Source organism: Nelusetta ayraudi, unplaced genomic scaffold (genome assembly GCF_046127955.1).
Source record: "Nelusetta ayraudi isolate G7.1 ecotype Tasmania unplaced genomic scaffold, CSIRO-AGI_Nayr_v1 ptg000048l, whole genome shotgun sequence".
Taxonomy (NCBI): Eukaryota; Metazoa; Chordata; class Actinopteri; order Tetraodontiformes; family Monacanthidae; genus Nelusetta; species Nelusetta ayraudi.
In genome coordinates this window covers 10,553,044-10,572,572 of record NW_027466098.1, presented here as the reverse complement: position 1 = coordinate 10,572,572, position 19,529 = coordinate 10,553,044, and the positions used below count along the sequence as shown (strand labels likewise).

The 19,529-nt window shown below is 46.0% G+C and overlaps 1 protein-coding gene across 1 annotated transcript; it reads left to right on the top strand.

The window, feature by feature from the left end:
* The first annotated feature begins 2,098 nt into the window (after positions 1-2,098).
* On the top strand, positions 2,099-18,993 carry dhx36 (DEAH (Asp-Glu-Ala-His) box polypeptide 36). Its single transcript, XM_076036256.1, has 26 exons — positions 2,099-2,598; positions 2,995-3,143; positions 3,268-3,357; positions 3,481-3,703; positions 3,809-3,847; positions 3,987-4,157; positions 4,259-4,338; positions 4,677-4,751; positions 5,188-5,354; positions 5,444-5,525; positions 5,605-5,745; positions 7,149-7,254; positions 10,337-10,424; positions 10,722-10,777; positions 10,860-10,924; positions 11,632-11,775; positions 12,077-12,194; positions 13,240-13,338; positions 13,634-13,807; positions 13,939-14,025; positions 14,110-14,193; positions 14,550-14,649; positions 14,781-14,871; positions 16,399-16,519; positions 17,676-17,828; positions 18,525-18,993. Exons 1-26 carry the CDS (start codon positions 2,371-2,373, stop codon positions 18,780-18,782), a joined length of 3,189 nt encoding a protein of 1,062 aa, XP_075892371.1. The 5' UTR covers positions 2,099-2,370; the 3' UTR covers positions 18,783-18,993.
* The last annotated feature ends 536 nt before the right edge of the window (positions 18,994-19,529 follow it).

Sequence of the window (19,529 nt, the reverse complement as noted above, 5' to 3'; positions counted from 1 at the left end):
CCCTTTAATTCAACACAAAGCATATGCTAGTCCTCAAACAAACAATCAGCTGCTTTTTTTCTTCTCCATTCAAAGTGTAACCAAATTTGAGTTTCGAATACAACTGTTAAATTTGATTAGTTCTAAAATAAATATCAAGCGTCAGAAAATAGTATTCTTCTAAATCTATTCATAAAAAGGTTGTTGGCACCATGAACATGTGGACATACTGCAGTGATGTTCATTTTCAGTTTGTGACCTGAGTGTGTCCCCTCATTGAGAATTCAATTGCTGAGATAATGAATGACACAAGAGCGCATACGTTCATCTAGATGTGGCACTGCATAATTCAAAACAGTGACGCAAATCATGAAGGTGGGATTTGCAGCCCTGCAGCATCTCATCAGGTTCCTTATGAAGTCCATTAACTATAAAACAATGACAATGCAGAGTGCAGTCCACTTGCATAATTTTTGTGAACAGTTCAAGCAAAGAGAATCAGTGAAGGGTGAAGAACAGAGGTGAGAAATGTAGCTCAAGAAACAAGAAAATAGAGCAAAGCAGAAGATGTCAATGGAAGATTTCCAGTTAATTGTGGGTCACTGTCTCTGGTAACACCATGTTGTTTCCAGACCATCATTTTATTGATGAAAATAATCACTGGTCTGGAAGAATTCCCCATGGCGGTGTTATAATAAATACTGAAAGGAGCCAGTGTTTTATTCAATATTAATGCTTTCTATTCAATTAGAGGCTTTGATTATTGTTATTTTCATCTTGTAGGATTGCTGTAGCAGTAGTCATAGTCATGGTCATATGTTTAAAACAGAATAGTCATCATCAAACCCTCACTTGTTTGCATAAAGATGAAGGCTTGGTGTATGCTTGTAGAATATTTTAAACATTCATAGTCTGTATCCAGCTCGAGCTAAATTGCCTACATAAGCCAGACCCATGGGGTCTATCAAGTAGTCCGCTCAAAAGCAGTCATGGTGAATCCTTTTTATTTTGCTGTAACCTTTAAAGCGCAGGCTGCAGGTCATTCCCTGATGATCTGTGAAACGAAGATGACACTTGGTTACGGCTGCTACCTTGACGGAGCAGACAATGTCTATGAAGATTTGAAAGTTTGGGATTATTAAACAGGTTAGGTCATTTGAACATTTGACCTTTGAACTGGGTACTTTTTGGACACCGATTTGATGTGTATGAGAGGTGCAATAATTCAGATGATTAAAAAAAATAGTATTAATTATACAATATGTTTCACTTTCAAAACAGGAAAATGCAAATTGAAATATCAACTCAATCATTTATTTTGGTAGTCTAGATTTTTGTTGTTTTTAATGCCATGTTACGGAAGTGCATTGCATTTACTGAATAAAGAAAATAGGCACCAGGATCTCGTAATTACGAGAAAAGATCTCGTAATTACGATGCTTCTGTACCATGTTGTTGAGTTGATGGAAGTATTATTTTCATTAAATTCTTTTTACTTAAACAAGTTGTTCAGCAGGAAAAAAAGTGCTGAAGAACTTGTTTTGCTGGAAATAAAGCAAGACAGCTTTTTTTTTCAAAGTTTTGTTGGTCATTTTTATTTGTTTGTCAATGTCGAATTTAAATAAAGTTGAAAAATAATACTAAAAAAAACCGAGTGAACACCATTCAATTTCAGTCAAAAATAGACAAGAGGAAATATTTTTTAGTAGTATCTGATTGATTTATTGTACATTTCTGAATGTCCATGTTCCTATTATATCAATCACAATCATAGAAATACCATAAAGTCGTACTTACATGCTGTATTTTTCCTTTTTGCAAAACGTTTTCACGTCGATGTGGCTGCAAAGGCTCGTCGCATAATCTTTATCAGTTATGAGGACTGAATTCGGTTTTATTACAGACAAAATAAACAAGGAGGAATTTTTTGTTTAATAAGTAACTATTTGATTTTTATTTATTTATTTTTTAAAATTTATATTTTTTTTAAGGGTAATCCTTTCCTACATAGATATTTCCTCGTATGGGAATGTTTTTACGTCGACCTTTTCACTATATTTCATTGCATTGAGCGTCCACATCGGCGTCCGTAGTTAGGGGGAAATGACGTTCCAGGAAGTAGGCGGAGTTAGCCTCAAACCTCGATGTCTGCACTGACAAGCTAAATAGAACGCCGGTGTTTTGACAGCGGCACTTGAAGACCGTTCTCTCGTTAATAATAGCCGGTTGACAAAACTGTATATGTGACTTTGAAATGAAGTGAAAAGTGAGTTGCTACGTTGTCGAATATTTTATTTTCCATTTCCGTCTCGCATTCTGTTTTTAAAAAACGGTCCCGTTAGCATTAGCCGGTGGCACTGACTGATTTGTTTCTATTGACTTGAGTGAGTTATGAGTTATGGATATGGTGGCGGCGGGAGAAGGGGCAGGAGAGGGGGTCGAGGACACCGGGATAGCAGCGGGGAGAGGTGGGGCAGAGGAGGCGGTTCTAGGGGACAGAGCTCCGACATGGACCAGGACGCAGGTGGACGACATCCTTCACATCTGAAGGGCCGAGAGATTGGACTGTGGTACGCAAGATACGGCGCCGTGAGAAAGAAACAAGCTGACCGGAGATCGGTAGGCACTGAGTGGTAGGATTACATGATGATGGCATGACTTAGCAGTTCTTAACTGTGTTAGTGCTGCATAAATCACGTCTGTGCAGACACGAGAATCGCTGTTAATCAATAGTATAATTGATGTGTTCAGTCTGTCAGTATGTGCTCAAACACGCAGCTCTGGAAATGAGCATTTCGTGATTTCACACTGATACCTCTCCGGTAAATGTATTAGCATCACCCCTGCTGTTTCTTTTGTCCTTATCCAAACCTGCCTTTAGGTCAAAACAAAATCATCTTTAAAAGGAGAAAGTGATTTCTGCTGCTGTTCGGCTGCAATAGGACTGGGGGTTAAAGCATGGCTGAAACGTCCTTTAAAAAAAAAAAAAATGTATTTATTATTGTCATTGTCCAGCGTGCTGTGGTCCAGATGGATGAGTCCAGAGAGCAGCACATCACAGAGTTGCTGAACTCTGTCCAGAGTGATCAGCGCGAGCCGGGAAGAGGGAGCAGAGGAGCAGTGGCATCTGACAGCTGGCGCCCAGCTACCAGTAAAGGCCACTGGTAAGTAAAGGCAGCAAAGGACAGTCTGACGTCTGGCTGCGTGCAGGGAAGCTGACTTATTGTACAACCTGGATGGTCAGTCATTTTTCACCATTCTTTTTTTTTTTTTTTTTTTTTCACACAGCTTCTTTGACGGCGATGAGCCAGAAGAGAGAAAAGTGAAGACTGAGTTTAGATCAGAGGACGAGGAGAGAGAAAAATCTGAATCCCAACGGTAAGTTTGAATTTAAATGTGTTTAAAAAATATACATTAGGCCATCACAAAGCTTTTTTTTTTTTTTTTTGACGTACTTCACGTGTATTTCATGGAAAAAAACGTTTTTCTTTCTTTGTCCAGTTTCTTCTCTGCAGCGAATGTAAAAGATGAGCCCCCGGACTCGTGGGATGAAGGAGTGCAGCAGCAGGAGGAAAGTGAGAAGGATGATAAGGAGAAAGTGAGAGTGAGAGATAAGGACCTAGAGTTCCTATTTCAGGAAGTTGTCCGAGACAATTCTTTGGATGAATGGTTAAAAAAAGATCTGCAGAGCAAGAAGTCGGATCGAAAGTACAAAGAAATGCTGGTGAGGACAATGTTTCTTCAAGTTGATCTTCATTATCACGTTGCCTTGATTTTTGGGGTTACAGTTGTTCTGATTAAAGGTTAAAACATTTTCTCTGTTCTTCAGACTTTTCGGGAGAAACTACCATCTTATAGTAAAAAAGAGGTAATAACTGATTTTGACTTTCCTCATCATGACTTTTTTTTTTTAATATAGTTGTTGTGTTCTAATTTAAATGATATTATTCTCTCTCTCTCTCTGTTTAATCCTCATGTCAACGTGTCTCTGTTGTTCCTGTCATCAGGAGTTGGTCAGGCTCATCAACTCGAACCAGGTGCTGGTGGTGAGCGGGGAGACGGGGTGTGGGAAGACCACTCAGGTCACCCAGTTCATCCTGGACGACCACATCAACAGGGGACTGGGTTCGGTGTGTCGCGTCATCTGCACGCAGCCTCGTCGCATCAGTGCCATTTCAGTACGTCCCAAACCTGCGTGTTTGTGCAACGCTTCAGTTCACCAGTTGTTTTTTTATGTACCTGAATTTATATATGTGTATATTTTTCTTTTTTTTTCCAGGTTGCAGAGCGTGTGGCAGCTGAGAGAGCAGAAAGTGTAGGGAACAGAAATTCTTGCGGTTACCAGATTCGTCTGCAGAGGTATGGAAGTGTCTTTGCTGTGTTGGATGACGTAAAAGTGGCGTTTTACTGCAGCTAATCACCAGTTGGTTGACTGTAGGATGCAATGCATGAGAATATATTGTTGGATAAATACATTTAAACAGAGCATTTATTTCATGTGGCCACTTATTTGTAACACTTAATTAAGGTTAAACTTTAAATGAGTCAGCACAAAAAGAAAAAAACAAAAAAAACAACCTCTGCAAGCTGTCAGACTTTGTTTGCGCTTCATTCTCTGCTGAGCTTAATTTGTGTTGGTTGCAACAAGTAAAGCCTTTTTTTTTTTTTCTAACAATTTTCTCTTCACATTTTTCAAGCCGGTTACCACGGCGACAAGGTTCCATCCTGTACTGTACCACCGGCATTATTCTTCAGTGGCTCCGTTCAGACCCGTGAGTTCTCCACCAACATCGCTGTCCGTCACTTTGCTCTGAACATTTCTCCCTCTCTGCTCCTGGTTCAGGAGAAGCATTGGTTCAGTTCATCTGAGTCGCTTAAATGATTCGGTTTGCTTGTCACATGAAGTTGTTTATTGCAGCCATCCATAATTTAAGCTTAAGGAAAGGCCGCACTTGTCTGTTTTTTGCCTCCCTCCTTAATTGCCACTTAAGATGAACTGAACCCAATTATGGGCGGAGTTGTGATTCCCTGATGAGTCATGTTCAGAGTTCATTGCAGTAAAAGTGTCAGCAAACACCCTTGTTTCCCTTTGTTTGTCCAAATGAACCCAAAATGTGTCTCTCTGTATTCATCAAGACTGAACTTTTTACATTACAAAGAATTTGACCCCGCTACTTATTTTTGTCTTCGTTGTTGTTTGTGCGGCAGATTGTTGTCCAGCGTGAGCCACCTGGTGCTGGACGAGATCCACGAGAGAAACCTGCAGTCTGACGTTCTGCTCACCATCGTGAAGGATCTGCTGAACGTCCGAGACGACCTCAAGGTCATCCTGATGAGCGCCACGCTCAACGCGGAGAAGTTCTCTAAGTATTTCGGTGCGTTGGCCTCCGAGAGCGACTAAACCTCGCAGGGCGAAAACGTCTTGCGTTTGGATTCACCGGGAAATTCTTTGCTCCGTCAACAGACAGGTGTCCAATGATCCACATTCCCGGTTTGACCTTCCCAGTGGAGGAGTTCCTCGTTGAGGATGTTGTGGAGTTAACCAGGTAGAACCAGAATAGAAACGCACACAGACGAACTCCGTCGTCCAAGCGCGATCCGATTCCGACCGTTTTGTCCGTCCAGGTATCACCCTCGGAATAAGGACAGTCGTCCTGCGTGGAAAAAGGGCTTTCGGCAGGGGCGCAACTCCCGACCTGAGAAGGAGGAGAAGGAGGCCGAGTACAAGGAGAGCTGGCCGTGCTACCTGCGCACCCTGCAAGGCAGGTGAGGAGCAAACCGCTGCTGGAAGCGCACGAGATACAGTATCTTCTGTTCATCTGTCCTGTGTCCTCCTGTCCCATTTGGACCTTTGACTTTTGAATCAAGTGAAAAAAAGTAATAATAATAATAATAAAAAAAAAATACACTGTACAATTTGCTCAGACGCTTAACAAATCATGCTAGATTCTTGTTTTCTTTGACACCTCTGACACGTCTAAGTATCTAAATTATAGATCTTTTGGTGCCATAACTGTGGGCTGATTGTGAGAACTGTGTACTGTTGAGTAAAGGGTGGAATTTCTCTCTTTCCTTCAGTGGTCAGTGACAGTCACGAAACACATCTTGTTAGAAAACGCTGATGAAGAATTCATTTTCCTGGCTCGGTGCTATCTTTTTAGACTTTAAAAAGCCAGGATGACCACGGCAAGAATCACAAGATTGCAGAATGCGAACGCTTGTGCAATAAAGTCAGATGCCTATTTTTAAAATCTATTTTTAAGGCGAAGGTTTTTTTTTTTAAGTCGAGCTCTGCGCCTGAACCTGTTTCAAACCTGCTCACCCTCCACTTCCCATTCACACCAAGTCATCTGAGATTTGGCATGTAGAAACCAGCATTTGTGGAGGTTCAATTATAGTTGCCCAACATGCATCCAACGCAGAGAAGAGGATTATTGTTAGCTATGCTGGATGTGACGGAGCTAAAGTCCTGAGCTGTGATGAGCTGCTGGAACTGCGTCCGAACTTGAATGGGCACAAAGTTTTACGAAAGAGGATTAGGACAACAAGAAGAGAAAAAAATATGACAGGAAGAAGATATTTATTTGAAGTTTTCATTTTCAGTTTTAAATTGAAATTTCTTGAAAAAAGTTGAAATTTCGTGAAAAAAATGACATTAAAAAAGACGAATAAAGTGGAAATTGGTGAGTAGACTGGATGGCTGGTGGATTAACCCAGTTACCCACAGTTAAGTTGGTAAACTGCCAAAAACAGGTGTATTCCACAAAGTTCAACCACAGTAATCAGCAAACTAGTCTTGCGCGCAGAGCCTTTCCACTTTATCCTCGACATTTTGACTTACTTCACATTGACATTAATTGCAAAATTTCAAATTTGTTCACGAAATGTTGTCTTTTTTTCACGTCAACTTTATTCTCGAAATTTCAACTTTATTCTCGAATTGGAAACTTGGAGGGGAAAAAAAAATCTTAATTTGTTTCTCTTTTTGTGGCCCTAATCCTCTTCCGTACAGTAAAGATTGCGTGCCTGTCTTAAAAGAAATAAATTCAACTAAAACAAAAATCACACTCAAGTTAACTGATACTACTACTACTACTACTACTACTACTACTACTACTACTTGACTTTCACGGAAGATGTTTAGATGCACGTATTTCTGTGTTTTGCAGGTACTCTGATGACACGATTAGTGCGGTGGAGATGTTGGATGGCGATGAGAAGATTGACCTGGACCTGATCGTCTCACTCATTCGTCACATTGTGCTGAACGAAGAGGTGAGTGAAGCTGCGAGGCTGCTTTCAGGGTGCTTTCCTGGAAATCGCGTCATTCATTTGCTCTTAGGTTGGATCAGGGGTGGGCAAACTTTTTGACTGGTGGGCCACAATGGGTTTTAAAATTTGACAGAGTGGCCTATAAAAATGTATGAGGGATAGGCAAAAAACTCATGTAGCTTTAATGTCTATTGAAAATGAACAAAAGCAAAGTTACAATAAAATATGTATCTTTGAAGCCCCATAGTATTTAGCTCTTTATTGAAATGACTCTTAAAACACTGGAAACATAGATGTAATATAGCTTTTTCATGACTTGCTTGCTATTAATATAATTTCTTAATAGTGACGACTGTGGTTCAAATCCCGCTCCATCCTAGTCCACAAAGTTGTTGTGTCCTTGGGCAAGGCACTTCACCCTAAATTGCTTGGCAGCGCCTTGCATGGCAGCAGCCACCCATTGGTCTGTGAATGGGTGAATGAGAGGGCTTTGTGGGCGTGAAGGTGCTGTGAAAGTGCTGGAAAAGCGCTATGTAAGTGCAGTCCGTTTACCATTTAAAGTTTGGTAATGTGCCCATGAAAACACATTCAAATATCTCTTCACTGCAAAACTGCAGTGGTATAAACTATTGTGAGTGCTGCTGGCAACAATCAATCAATTAAAAGATAAAAGATCATCGTCTCAAACCTCCGGGGTTCTTGTGCAACAAAAACTCCCCTTGTCATTTTGATAACTGATAGGCGCATTAGAGCACCGGGCCCCACGGATGATTGTCTGAGGTCCGATCCCCACCGATGCCTGTAGAGATACGCATGCAGCTGATGGAACAGCAGTCCTGGCTGGAGCAGACGAAGCCAAGGGACGTGCGATCAGAGGAAGTCGCACAGATCCCGGCAGCAGATCGGCGCTAACGAGCGATCGAACAGATGCTCTCCGACGGCACCTCCCTCTCTCCCGTCATTTAAATTTCATCAGTCCCGCCGCCTGCGCCGACTCCGCCAGATCGGCTTTGCATTTTCCCGAAGCCTTCAGCAGCAAATGCAGCAGCAGTGTCGTAAATGGACCGCCTGCTCAGGTGAAACGGGCCCCCTTGAGCTCTGACTTTCTGACGTCTCTTTTGTCGAACGTGATCTGGAACCAAGACGCTTCTTCAGTATTATGGCTGCGTTGGTGCATTTCTTTTTTTTCTTCTCTCCTTTGAATCGCACACGCGAGGTGAGAGCAGATGAATGAGGAGTGACTAACGCGGGCAGACAGAATAATTATCCTCTGCTCGCTCGGTGCTGGATCCCTATCAGTCACAGCCGCACGGAGCCGGCGGAGCAGCTGATTCGCCGCGACCTGCGTGGCCAAGCCGAGCCGAGCCGAGCCGAGCCGCGCAGGCCGCCCCGTCAGACTCTCCGCCGCGCTGATTGGTTAATTATGTCACCGGAGTCCCGGATCAGACGCCTTGCCGAGGTGACACGCTGCCAGTAATGAACAGCCAGCGGGCGGCGAGTCCTCCACAAGCCGACAGCACGGAGCCAATCGTCCTTGGTTTTCTCTCTGCTTTGAATAAAATCAGTTGGCAGTTGTGCGGCGCAGGGAGGTGTGTGTCTGTGCGTGCGTGCTAGGTTGTCACCGGGCGAGCCGCCTGCAATGCACTCCCTTCTGCACTCCCTTCTTTACTCGCGCACACACGCACACACGCACGCACACACGCACACACGCACGCACGCACGCACGCACGCACAGCATCCCGTGTGGGTGCCAGTGTTTGAGCGCTGATAATAATAATTAGTCCTAATTAAAAGGCAGAGCTCCTCAGAGCCCAGCAGCGACTTCTAATGTCTGCTCTTCATCTCTGCCTCGCAGGAAATCACTCCAGAGCGGGGTTTTTTTTTTCTCCCCCCCACCCCGTCGTCCTTTTTATAGGATGATTATTTTACAGCGGCTTAATATTATCCTGAGAATAGCGCCTGTCTCAGCCCGGCCTCTTTTGATGTGGCGAGATGCAATCGCACAAACACCTTCTGCTCTGCTCTGCTCGCACCAACACCGATTCTGCCCAGATTGCCAAACGTCGACGCAGTTTTATTTATCTGTATATATTTTGCTAATCTGTGCCTTCTTATGCGCATGTGGCTGTCGGTACAAGCGCTCTCGACGGGGGCCCTTTGAATGGCGCGTAGCGCGATTGTCATTGTGCGGTCGCAGCCATCATCATTTCCATTAGTCACGCATCCCTTCACACTTCCGCGTGTAATCCCGTCGTTTTGTTTGCACCTCGGCGAATAATTCACATTCCAGCAGGCCCGAGGAGCAGCAGACCTGCGTGCGCTCCTCGTAGCGACCGGGATCAGGCGCAAGACGGAGTGAAATGTCAAAAATCAAGGCGACGTTCTTCTGCAATCGCATCAGAAATGTTTTTTTTTTTGTTTTTTTTCCCTAAAGCCAGATGTCAGGTTAGCAGCGTCTCGTTCCTGCAAAATCAAACAGAGGCAATGCGCGAGTTTAAATATTTCAGCGTGGTTTTCTTTGGAGTTTGTCAAAACAAAGCTGACTTTGAACTTCTTCTCTGACTGGCACGTCAACGCTGCAGCTGCTCATCCACCACTGTTGTTCCGTTTTGCAGCTATTATAGGACAGCTGGGAAGCTTTCTGCTGCATTAGTTAGTAGAAAGACGTCTTTTTCCCTCACAGCGACGCTTCCTTGACCGTTCGTGTATTTATTTATTTATTTTCTCCCGTATGGGCTTAACACCCTAATCTGATTAGCTGCTGTGACAAAATGCAGATGATGCCAGAGATGACGTAAAGCAGAGGTTGTTGCGGTGGTGCTAGCAGGCGGCTGAACGCAACGCGCTCGTTGTCTTCTTCTGAGGGCGCAGGCACTATTTCTGGCTCCACAAACTGTTTTTGACTGTTAGTGGCTCATTTTTTTATGTGTGTGTGTGTGTGTGTGTGTGTGTGTGTGTGTGTGTGTGTGTGTGTGTGTGTGTGTGTGTGTGTGTGTGTGTGTGTGTGTGTGTGTGTGTGTGTGTGTGTGTGTGTGTGTGTGTGTTCCAGCTGCTGAGTTTTCACATTCTTGTCTTGGTCTGACAGGAAGGAGCGATCTTGGTGTTCCTGCCTGGTTGGGACAACATCAGCAGCCTCAACGACCTGCTCATGGCCCAGCAGATGTTCCGATCAGGTACACAAATGCATCCACGGAAGAGTTCTTGATGCACAACATGTCGTTTAGCACATCGTGTATCGTTAGGATGCATTTACTTATTTACTTTACACAGGTTTAAAGACCGTCAGGCAAAATTGCATCAGTCATGGTCCTTTTTTGTCCAGTCCCCCCCCCCCCCTCCCCCGTTTACAAATGTGTAAACAAACAAATGTGTTTTTGTGACTGCAAAACATTTCTGCAATGAGTTGTTTTGACAGAAAATGTAAAACTGTAAAAACTGTTTTGCTGAGTCTTTGTCCTGTTGTCTTCTAGACCGATTTGTCATCATTCCTTTGCACTCCCTCATGCCCACGGTTAATCAGACGCAGGTTTGCCCTCTTCTTCTTATTTTTCTCGACTTGTTTTTCCCTGATTGACTTCACTTGACTGACCATCTTCTCTCTCTGTCAGGTTTTCAAAAAGCCTCCTCCTGGAGTCAAGAAGATCGTCATCGCTACAAACATAGCCGAGACCAGGTACGGTTGTGCATGTGCGTGCAATAGTTCAGGTTAAAATAAATAAATGATTAATCATTTAATAAATAAATATATTTGTGTATTTACATACATACTGTACATACATATATAGATATATATGTATATATCTAAGAAATATATATGTGTGTATATGTGTATATATATGTGTGTGTTTTTTTTGTGTGTGTGTGTGTGTGTATGTATATATGTCTGTATATCTGTTTAAATATACATGCATGTATATATACATACACACACGCACACACGCACACACACACACACACACACACACACACACACACACACACAGGGATGCTATTTTGGGTGCAGCGTGTATTTGAATGCACAACTTCACTGCTGCGTCTGGCTCGTGAATGCTAATTCAGGTTTTTGGGGCCAATTAGCATAAGTTCCCTCAGTTTAGTGTGAACACTGTCGTCGTGCCTTGAATTCAGCTTTTGACAGGCAATTTGTAAATGCCTTCACACACACACACACACACACACACTCAAACACACACACTCTCACACACGTAATCCCCAGCAAATTGAGACGCTGACGTCCTTCCCCTCACATCCCTCAATAAACACACACTCTAAATCCACCAAAGGGCTAAATTTAACTGCATCGCTAAATGTGACGGACTCCTTTGAAACGCTCTCTGTCTTCTCGACCCATTTTTCTGTCTGCCCCCCCCCCCGCCGCAGCATCACCATAGACGACGTCGTCTACGTGATCGACGGCGGCAAGATCAAGGAGACCCACTTTGACACCAACAACAACATCAGCACCATGGCGGAGGAGTGGGTGAGCCTGGCCAACGCCAAGCAGAGGAAAGGACGCGCTGGCAGGTGAGCGCCGTGGATTATTGAGTCACGTTAGCGCACCCGGGCGTGCGGCCGCGCTCATCTGGAGGGATTACCCCCCCCGCCTCCCGCAACACCCTCACCCCTCATATTGTCACCTCGGCTTTCTGCCACTGAGCTTCATCCTGCTCTCCCGCCAGTTTCCAGGAAGCCCAATTAGCAGGAGCCGCTCGCCGAGTGCGGTCCCGTCCCGTCGATTCCCAGATTTAAGCCTTTTCTTGTCGGCGTGGCGGCTAACGCGCAACCCACTTTTGTCTTTTTTGTTTTCTTTCCTTCCCTCTTCCAGGGTGCGTCCGGGGAAGTGCTACCACCTGTACAACAGCCTGCGGGCCAGCCTGATGGACGCCTACCAGCTCCCGGAGATCATGCGGACGCCGCTGGAGGAGCTGTGCCTGCAGATCAAGGTCAGCGCGGTGGGGTCGGCTTGCTGTGAATGGGGTTCCACTGCTGAATGGCGAAGCCGTCCTGCCTAATGAGATCCGGGCTTGTGACTCACACCCCCCTCGTTGCTCTTTTGCGCTCCCTCTCTCTCTCTCTCTCTCTCTCCAGCGCGGCCCCCCCCCCCCCTCTTCCCGGCCTGCTCCTCTCCCACCAACTGCCTCTTCCTAATCTGGTTGCACGCCATTTTTTCTTTTTTTTTCCCACTTCCCTCTGCTTCCTTTTTATTCTCCGCACCATTTTATCACATTCCACTCGCTTTCACATTTAAAAAGCGAGCAGATGGCATGGCGAGCCAGAGTTCACCTCGGCGCTGCGCTGATGGAGCTCGCTGCTGGTTTTCACCGGACGCGCGCAGCCAAAAGTGTCTTCCGCGCGAGAACCCGTCTGATGTGAGCGCGCGTGCGCCAGCTCCAAAGCGGTGGCTGAGTGTCAGAGCGACGCATCAAGCTGACCTCAGAGTGAGAAACACTCTGCAGGCGCCCCGCTATTAGTCAGACGAGGCCGCGCGCTGCCTTTCTCTTTCTGTCTTGCTGCTGTGTGATGAACACACCTGGTGTTCAGTAGAGGTCCGCCCCCCCACTCCCGGCCCCTCCCCCACTTCCTCCATCTGTGCTTTTAGGGCCGGGGTTACCATATTGTAACCTTCCCTTTTTTTTTGTGTGTGAGGTACACCTTGCAAACAATTAAAGCTCCTGTTGCCTGATGTGAATTCAGCTGTGATGATAATTTCACGGTTTCAGAAACTGATAGAAAGGTTCTCCGCCTCCCATTTCTTCACTGTTTGCACATACTTTGCTCTTCGGTGACTCAACCATTATTTTTTTTTAACAACATGCTCCATCTAAATCATGATCTTCTTTATTGTCTGCTTATCGACAACTGACAATTATCCACAGTGGTTTCCTTCCGAGACGCAATTCTGCAAATTATTTAAAAAGCTTTTAAGAGTCAATCAATTCTTCGTCTCTGGTCGTTTATTTTGATTGTTTTGCGTGGCGTGCCGTCCAGATACTGAAGCTTGGCTCCATCGCCCGGTTCCTGGAGAAGGCCCTGGACCCTCCCACAGAGAAAGGCGTCAGCCTCGCCATCAAGAACCTGACTGACCTGGTGAGACTCGACACCCGGAGATGCAATGACCACTGACTGGCCTCCCAGTCTGAACATTTCGTTTTCCTTTCTCATGATTTCCCCCAAAGTTTCCAATTTCCTGACTGCAAATAAAAAAAAAATCATCAAATGATTTGAAAATTTCAGTGAACAATATTTTCAGCTCAAAAAAAAAAAGAAAGAAAAAAGAAAAAAGAAGGAAGATTTTGAAGCTTTTCATTAAATGCAAACTAGCGTGTCGCCCTCCTTTGGTCGAACCGAGCCTAAACGTGTGTGTGTGTGTGTCGCACTCCAGAACGCCCTGGACCACGCGGAGAACCTGACGCCGCTGGGCTTCCACCTGGCCCGCCTGCCCGTGTCACCTCACATTGGGAAGCTCATCCTGTTCGGGGCTCTGCTGGGCTGCCTCGACCCCGTGCTCACCATCGCCGCCGCCCTCAGCTTCAAAGACCCTTTCTTCATCCCCATGGTAGGGGGCGCCGACATGAAAGCCGGCGTTGGCGGCGACACAGACGCTCTGACACGCTGCGCTCGGCCTTCAGGTGCAGATTTATGGCCGCCAAAAAAATCTGTTCTTTAACTCTCGCACGTCTCTCGCAGGGCAAGGAGAAGGTGGCCGACATGAGGAGGAAGACCCTGTCCAGAAACTCCAAGAGTGACCACCTGACTATCGTCAACGCCTTCCAGGTACGGCCGCGCTCATCAGTCACTTTTTGCCCACGCCCTGCATCAGCCGATGGCAACTGAATTGATGGTGTGTTGATGGTCCAGGGCTGGGAGGAAGCCAAGCAGCGCGGGCCGAGGTGTGAGAAGGACTTCTGCTGGGACAACTTCCTGTCCGCCAACACGCTCCAGGTGAGACCCACCGACGCGCTGAGGGAAATTCTTTTTTTTTTTTTTTTTTTTTTTCCTTGCCCTGACTGTTAAAGCTGCTGAAACCAATCACTGTTTGGCACTTTATATCTGCACTCTGCACTTTGCTGCAAAGTGCTTCTGTTGTAACACTTATTTTTTTAAGATTCTATTAATCTGCCCGGTATGTCATGTAATCTGTTGTTGTCCATTTGGGTCATAATAGTGCAGTACCTTTGTGTCTTTTGAGTGCAATTTCCTGGCTGCAAACCAGTTTTCCCTGCACGGAACAATAAAAAAAGATATTTTTGACTTTTTTTGGCTTCCTCTCTGAAATCCTCTCGTATTTTGTGTTTCAGATGCTGCACAACATGAAGGGTCAGTTTGCTGAGCATCTGATGCACGCAGGCTTCGTCAGCAGCCCCGACCCCAAAGACTCCATGTCTAACGTCAACTCGGGTAACTTGGGGAAAAAAGAACAAGAAGCCTTTTTCAGTCGCGACTGAACTTTCAAATATGTATATGCCAATGCAACATCTTTAGCTTTTTCCGTTATCGTTCCTTCTTCATCTGTCGCTTTATTTGCCCAGATAACGAGAAGTTAATCAAGGCCGTGATCGTGGCCGGACTGTATCCAAAGGTGGCCAAGATCAGACCGTCTTACAGCAAGAAGAGGCCGGGGTGAGTCTGCGCTGCACAAAACACAACACGCAACTGAGGAAGTACGATGTTATCGGCCGAGAAAGGCGTTAAAAATTTATATCGGAAAATATCGGTATCGGGAAAAAATATATAAAAATAGGACTTTTAAAAAAAAATATTTCTCCAGAATTTCGTAGTCATGCCAAAAATTTAATTCCTCAAATTTCCTGGTATTACTAAATAGTAAATAACAATACTTTACTTTACTCATCGCTACTATGCTTGATGACGTCATCAAACCGCATCGAAGCATAACAGCAAGCGACGCACGCGTTCCGGCAGAGTGGTTTCAGCGGTGGCCGGCTGCTAACAAAATAGCTCGTTCGTAACTGACGACAGCACGCGGGACACCCAGCTCGACATCACAATACAAATTAGCCAGGATGTGTTCATTCCACCACAGCATATATCGGTATCGGTTGACATCGGTATTGGAAATTAGGAGTTGGACAATATCGGGATATCGGTGAAAAGAAAAAAAAGTCAATATCAGACATCGCTACGTGCAACTATTTTTATAGTTCTGAGGGGAGGAAGAAAGCAGCTGTCTGGTCCGATCTCCACCGACCAGATTGCCAAAAAAAAAAAACCTGCGTGCTTCGGCGGAGTCGCCCTCGGGCAGCTGTCACGCCGAGCGGCTGCGACCACCAAAAGACACGCGCGCGCGCTCCCTCGGCAGGGTCGTCGCCTCGGCCCGTCTGTCTCGGTGACGGCGGCGGCCGGGGTCGCTGCGTCCGCGCCTGGGCCTGTCGCGAGTCCTCCCTGCGGCGAAGAAATCAAGATACGGAACGAAGGCGTGGCTTTTTCACGTCCGAGGTGACGGCGTCGCAGTTTTGCCGTCGGCTTCCGTCACGTCTGTCGTTGAGGAGCGAAGGAGTAGAAATGAATGACAAAGCCACGAGGACACAGTGAGTCACTGCGAGCGCTCTGAGAGTTTTCATCAAGTGCTTCGCAGGTGACGCTCGTCGCGGTTAAAGCTGCAGCTGGCGCACGTGCGCGCACACACACACACACACACACACACACACACACACGCACTATACTTGAAGGTCATGTGTTAATAAGGGGAGAAAACCTTAATCACAGCAATTGCGGCGATTATGATGAAAATAATGATAATAGTGGTTACATGACTAAGGATTGAAAAAAAAATAAAACAGCTTGGTAAAAATCAAATGAAAATGTTTTAATTAGTTTTATTTACTTCTGATTAAAAGATTTTTATATAAAATAGTGATATCAGAATATACATACATACTGTACATACATATGTGTGTATATGTATGTGTATTTATACATATGTGTGTGAAAAAAATAATACTGAGAAATAGTGAAAATGCTGTTTTTTCGAAAAGATGTATTTAATCTTCAATCTTTTTCTAACTTTTTTCTATTTTTCCCTGATGAAACATTTATCACGCGTCCTTCCTGGGTTTTGTTTTTTTCCTCCCAGCGAGCTTAAATATTAATACCTGGCATAATGAGCCCGTGGCCTTATTTTCTCAGGGTGAAGGTGTACACGCAGGCTGACGGCAAGGTGTGCATCCACCCCAAGTCCGTCAACTCCGAGGAGACGGAGTTCAACTACACGTGGCTCATCTACCACCTGAAGATGAGGACCAGCAGCGTGAGTGGGCGGGGTCTGGGGAGAGGGGGCGGGGTCTGGGGAAGGGGAAGGCGGGGTAAACGACCCTTGTCACGGGCCTTGGGTTGCGTCAGTTTTTCCTTTATTTCCGCCTCTGAATGGAGGCTGCAGGGCGATGCGGAGCGGCTAAAGGTTTACACAGGATGAATATTTCATTAAAGGGGGAAAAAAAAAATCTGCCTTTCAACTCCCCCCCCTCAAAGGCTTTTGTGCTTCAAAAGGCGAAGCGTCAGCGGAGGCGAAGCGGTCAGCGCCGCTCCCTGACCGACCGCCACCCTCTCTCTCTCTCTCTCTCTCTCTCTGTCTCTCTCTCTCTCTCTCCCTCCCTCCTTCCCCGTCTTTGTTCTCCGCCTCGCCCGCCCCAACGCCGGTCTTCTGAAAACACCAGTTTCGCCTTTTCTTCTTCTTTTTTTTTTTGCCTGCGTCTCCGTAAAGCCGGCGATAGAGCTTCCCGCAGACAGGATTCCCCTTTTTTAATAAACGTGTCTGATTTTTACCGTCTTGTTTTTTCTCCTTTGCCCAGTAGGGGCGCACCTTTGAGTCTGGTAGAATAGAAAAAAAAAAGGATATTTCAGATTCAAGGTAGCTTGTTGCGAGCGAGCGGCGGTGACGCGGCGCTTTCATCTCGGCTGACGCACTCTGCCTCGCCGTTCACTCACTTGGCCAGGTATTGGAAAAATGCCGCCGTCCTTGCTTCTTTTCTTTTTTCCTCTCCTTTTGTCAGCACCATTCAGAGCTGAGCATTTTTTTCCCCCCTCCCCTCCCCTCCCCGACCGGAGTCTGCCGCTCTTCACTGCGCGTGACGCCTCGGCTCACTGATGAACCTCGCGCTGCTTCCTCTCTGCGTCTCGGCAAGAACGCATTTTGAGATTTGTCTTCTAGACTTTTTAATAAAACAAAAAAAAACCCAAACAAACATTTGAATGGTGAGTTTTGGCTGGGGGAAAAAAAAAGTGCATGATCCGGGGGCATCGTGACATTTCAACGCCTCTTCGCTAACGGGGACGTTTTTGGCTCCCGGCGCCACAGAGTGGCTGTCATGGCGGTGTCACCCCGTCGCCGAGGGTTCTTGTTGTCCTCTTGTCGTCACGTTCGGCCGGTAACACCTCCCCCACCTCCACCTCCGCCTTCTCCTCAGATCTTCCTGTACGACTGCACCGAGGTGTCCCCGTTCTCGCTGCTCTTCTTCGGGGGCGACATCACCATCCAGAAGGACGAGGGCGAGGAGACGGTGGCGGTGGACGAGTGGATCGTCTTCAGGTCGCCGGCGCGCATCGCTCACCTGGTCAAGGTAAGCGGAGGACACCTGGACGCCGACGGCCAAGGTCTCAAAGGTCTTAAAATCGTCTCCCGTCTCTAGTCTGCCAAGAAAAAGTCACTGAGCTCACAAGACGCAGAATGACGATCAGGAAATGCGGGAAGCAGCAGAGTTGCACAGAGGCAGCAGCAGCAGCAGCAGCAACAATTTCCCCATTACTTACTGTAGAGCAACACAAGCACAATGAGATGGTTTCCGTGCTACAGGTGCTCCATACACGCAGTGACTGAAGATGACTCACACAGCACATAAAGAGACGGGTTGTGGGTTATTGGTGGATGCTGGTCAATCGAAGCCACAGCAGGACGGCGGCGACTCCAAGCTCAGCTTCCAAACATCGCCGCCATCGCCTGAACATCGTCTTTAGTTTTTAGTCCTTTTTTAGGTTTGAAGGAAAAAAAAAAAAAAAAACTCATCATGAACTGACAGCTGCACGATTCCAATAGATTTTTAACACCCACAGGATTAAAACGAAAGTTTGTGAAAACCTTCATCAAAGTTTGATCGGCGCTACCAGAATGTGAAAATATGACTTTGGTCGGTTTGACTGGAATGAGAATCGGCGTGCGTCAACATCCATCAGCCAAAATGTATTTGATCAAATCTGACGGCAGCGATCCAACGGAAACTCGTCTGACTAAATTCCTCCTCCGCCCGTTTCCACACCAGAGTTTGAAGAAAGAGCTGGACTCCCTGCTGGAGGAGAAAATCCGGAACCCGGCGCCGGTGGACTGGCAGAACCGCCAGTCCAAGGACTGCGCCGTCATCACGGCCATCATCGACCTCATCACCACCCAGGAGAAATCCACTGGCGGCGGCGGCGGCGGCCCCAGCGGTGGCGGTGGCCCCGGCCGGGCGTGGGGGTCGGCACCAAGAGGGCAGCGCTCTTACTTTAATGATGACGATGACGACGATGACGATGAGTAGAGGATCCTTTTTTTTGTGTTTTTTTGCCACCTGTAAATAACTGAAGCATGTGATACTTATGTAACTGGCTGGTCTCCTTCGCGGTGCACCAAAGAGTCAACACCAGGATACTGAAGATGCTCAAAAATGTTTTTCACTTTGAATGCTTTCTTTCTTTTTCTGTTCTTTTTCTTTTTTTTTTGAAAAAATGAAATACATGTTTAAACACAAAGTGTGTCTTTTTTTTTTATTTATTTTTGTTTGTGCATTTGGATCCACCTGCTTTGTAGGAGGATACTTGGCAGCAGCTCCGTTCTCAACTTCAAAAATACCACCGCCGTCTTTAAAGGTTTTTCCTTTTTCGGGGGCCACAGAACAAAATCAGGACTTCACAGCTGCACAGTTCCAATAGTTGTGCACCGCAGACGATGAAAAAAAAAAAAAACTGAAAATGTTTGCGGCGGCCTTCCTCAAATTTGAACTATTTGAATCTGTAAAGATAATTCTATCAGGACAAATAGCTCAGGCTGGTGGCAAATTCTGGTATCATTCTCGGAACGCGTAAATCTACTCAATATTTTCTCCTCGGTGGCGCATTCCGTCTGAGAGCCCTTGAGGACGAAAAAAACAAAGCTTCCGTCTCGACTTTCCGCTGGGTTTGGATCAACCGGGTTTCGCAGGATGACGCACCGAGCCGACGCCTCGTCCTTGACGCTGCTGTGAAAAATGAAACTTTTCCTTTGATCCGCTTTGAGCAGCGACTCGGTG